At 35.2% G+C, this 2,998-nt stretch overlaps 1 protein-coding gene across 1 annotated transcript; it reads right to left on the reverse strand.

Moving 5' to 3' along the window:
• Window positions 1–644: 644 nt before the first annotated feature.
• On the reverse strand, window positions 645–2,514 carry EV154DRAFT_554864 (uncharacterized protein; the record flags this gene model as incomplete). The annotated part of the gene is made up of 4 exons (XM_051605237.1): window positions 645–904; window positions 1,503–1,615; window positions 1,801–1,924; window positions 2,391–2,514. The coding sequence occupies 4 exons, from the start codon at window positions 2,512–2,514 to the stop codon at window positions 813–815; spliced, it is 453 nt and encodes a 150-aa protein (XP_051453606.1). The 3' UTR covers window positions 645–812.
• Window positions 2,515–2,998: the final 484 nt, after the last annotated feature.

The following is a 2,998-nucleotide window of genomic DNA, read 5'->3' on the forward strand; positions in this document are numbered from 1 at the left end:
ATAAAAAGCGTCCTCCCTTTTGCGATGACTTTCTCTCCATAACTCTAATAAAGGATTAATAGAGACTCATTTCTTATTACTTCTTTTTATTCTGTTTTATCTATTTTTTAATATCTCAAACATCACAGCAACAATATAGCAGATCACCACACGATCTTCTGCTTTTTCTTGTCTTCTTCTCTCTTCAATTTCTTCAAATCGATTAACCATAAGCCAAGTTGAAGCATCAACGTTTCGAGGTCGTCTTGCTGTCACTTCTTCTTCAACATCTTCATCCACCTAAAAACGTCGACGTCTTGCAGGAATTCGTCCAGCACGGTGGTCTTCTGTTTCACCCAGAAGTGAATCATAAATCACAGGAGGGTTGGATGTTGGAAACTGAGCTGTTGCCAGCTCCATGAATTCCTCAAACTTTCAGTGCTCAAGAGGTGCACTTCCAGTAGCTGATGCAGCTCTTCGTCTGTCTCTCTGCTTGTTGACTAAAGTGTTCCATTTACTTGTCAATGCCGTTATGTTGCGTCGACCATTGACAGCAGCATTGGCGTTGTAGTCCACTGTTACTCTTCTCTTCAAACGCTCTCTTTGTGGTATTTGACAAAAATATTACAAAGAAAAAGTAATGAGAAAAAAGTATATCTTTATTCGAGGTAAAAATAGACTAAAAGAACTCTGCTGCGATGAAATAATTGATCCTTTTTATATTGAACAACTTCCCCTGGTAGTTGTGTTGAGTCAACCTTTCTGGTCTTGTAATAAATCTATACTCAGTTTCCCGCCTTACATTAAATGAATTCTACTCGTTAGAATTGATTTCAAATAACGTCGCCCTGAATCAACCGATCTGGGACACTCTTATTGTTCTGTTTAAAATACAGAATTCCAGTAAGGTATTGTGTAACGGTGGCTAGTTAAAAGATGCATAAGGTTTTTGTGTTTAATTGGCTGTGGTAGAACATGTAGTTATGTCTGATCATTTATCCATTCTGTTGATTATTTTTATCTAAGACATGGGTAAATATGTGATCCTAAATATAGAACATCTTATCGATGTTTGTATATTTGGTTGTAGAAAATAGGCATCCAAATATTCCATGCACTACTTCTCTTATACACTTACAGTCGTATAAGTTGGGTTTATCAATATATAAGTAAATGAACCATTTATATAAATAGCTGTTCTATTCTCTCTATGGGTAGCTAATCCATTGAGAGAACTATTAACATTAAGTTTCTCTTTCTTATATTTCTTGATTTGATCGGAGAAGCTTCTCTTCCCGACCGGTGATATCGTAACTCAGTGGTATAGAATTCTATATCCAACTGTCATTCGTATATCGATTTTAAGCCAATCATGCAATCTTTTTATATAGAAATATGTACTCATAGTAGGAGTCGTTGTGTAGCAGTATACAGGTGTATGCTGTTACTCAATATTAAAGGATGTTTTTATTCCATGTTTTTATTTTATTCGATTTATTTGTTTATTCTCAAATAAATCATACCCAAATACGACACTCTTTCTGCTGGTGAACCAGAAGAGACCAACCGAGGAACAAAGTTGTTTGGGGTGTAGATAAAATGTAAATTAAGGTAACAAAAGAAAATACTGTTAGAACTGTGTATATCTTTTATTTCGAGAAAATTTAGATTAGGGAATTCTACTAGCAAAAACTACAGGTATTTATACTAAATGATTAGATGGCTTTCGGATAAGATATGTGACGCGTTAGAGGAATATGATAAAATGTTATACGTAATGTCTGTTTAAATAAATATGTTATGAAGTAATTCCTGCCTTACAAAGTAAAGACAAAAGTACGTGAGGATCTAAATTCATCTCCGCAGGTGACATTACGTAAATGCCAAAGAGAAAGTTTAGTGCGTGTAATATTCAGTAACCGAATATTCCGCCTATGGGATTGTACTATACTTTTATAGTATTATAATATTTTACTCGTCACAAGGCAAATCACCTTGTGCACAGACACCAACGGTTCTGATGATAACAAATGGGGCGAAGTGTGAGCCATGAATATTTATACATGATCATCCATTATTATGTAAAATGTGATGATTCTTTTATTATAATCTATGACATCCTCAACAAAAGTCTTCGAAGAGCTCAATCAAAACATGAGTGCTTGGTACATCCCATTGGTTGGTAGTGAAAAGCTCCTCTGTTTGTTCTTCGGCCGGAGTGGATCCAGTTTTAGCAGCAGGTGCTTCAGGAACATTAGGCTGGGTGGGAACAGCGGTTGGTGCAGAAGTACGAGGTAAGTTCATACCAGCATTAGCCCTAGTACTATTAGCAGGAGCAGAAGCAGGAGCAGTAGCAGGAGCAGTAGCAGTAGCAGTAGTAGTAGCAGCAGCAGTAGCAGTAGCAGTAGCACTAGCAGTAGCAGTAGCAGGAGCAGCAGGAGCTGCTTGGTTACTTCTAGGTCTACCTCTAGTGGTATTGCTAGTAGGATTGAATCCGTTAACAAAGTTCTCGCTGGTGTAGTTTTGGAAGTTCATTTTGTAAGAAAAAAAAGAAGTTGGTAATAAAGATATGGAAAAAAATCGAGGGATCTAGAAATTAATTTAAAAAAAAAAAAAAAAATTAGTGAATTCAGTAATCCATTTTGTGTCTTTTTGGATTTGTGAGAAGGTATTCCGGTGCTTTCAGATTTCAATTCTCTTTTTGGACGTTTTTAAATTTTTAGCACTGGAAAAAAATCGTTTTTTTTTTAAATATCTGTTTTCGTGTTATTTCATTTTTATTGAGTATATTTGGAAGAAATGTAACCTTTCACGAAAAAAAAAAAGAAACGGAGAAGAAAAAAAAATGTCCCAAATTTGGACGATTAAAATGTTTTTTGTGTGCTTTAGAGGGGTCTTTATGTGAGCAGCCTAAGGGCCCTCACAAGCAACAAAATTTTTTTTTTAAAGATCCCGATTAAGGACTTTATTATTATTTTTTTTTTTTTTTTTTTTTTTTTGTGAAAGGTTACTTCAGACT

Source organism: Mucor mucedo (assembly GCF_025094135.1).
Source record: "Mucor mucedo strain NRRL 3635 chromosome Unknown EV154scaffold_113, whole genome shotgun sequence".
NCBI lineage: Eukaryota > Fungi > Mucoromycota > Mucoromycetes > Mucorales > Mucoraceae > Mucor > Mucor mucedo.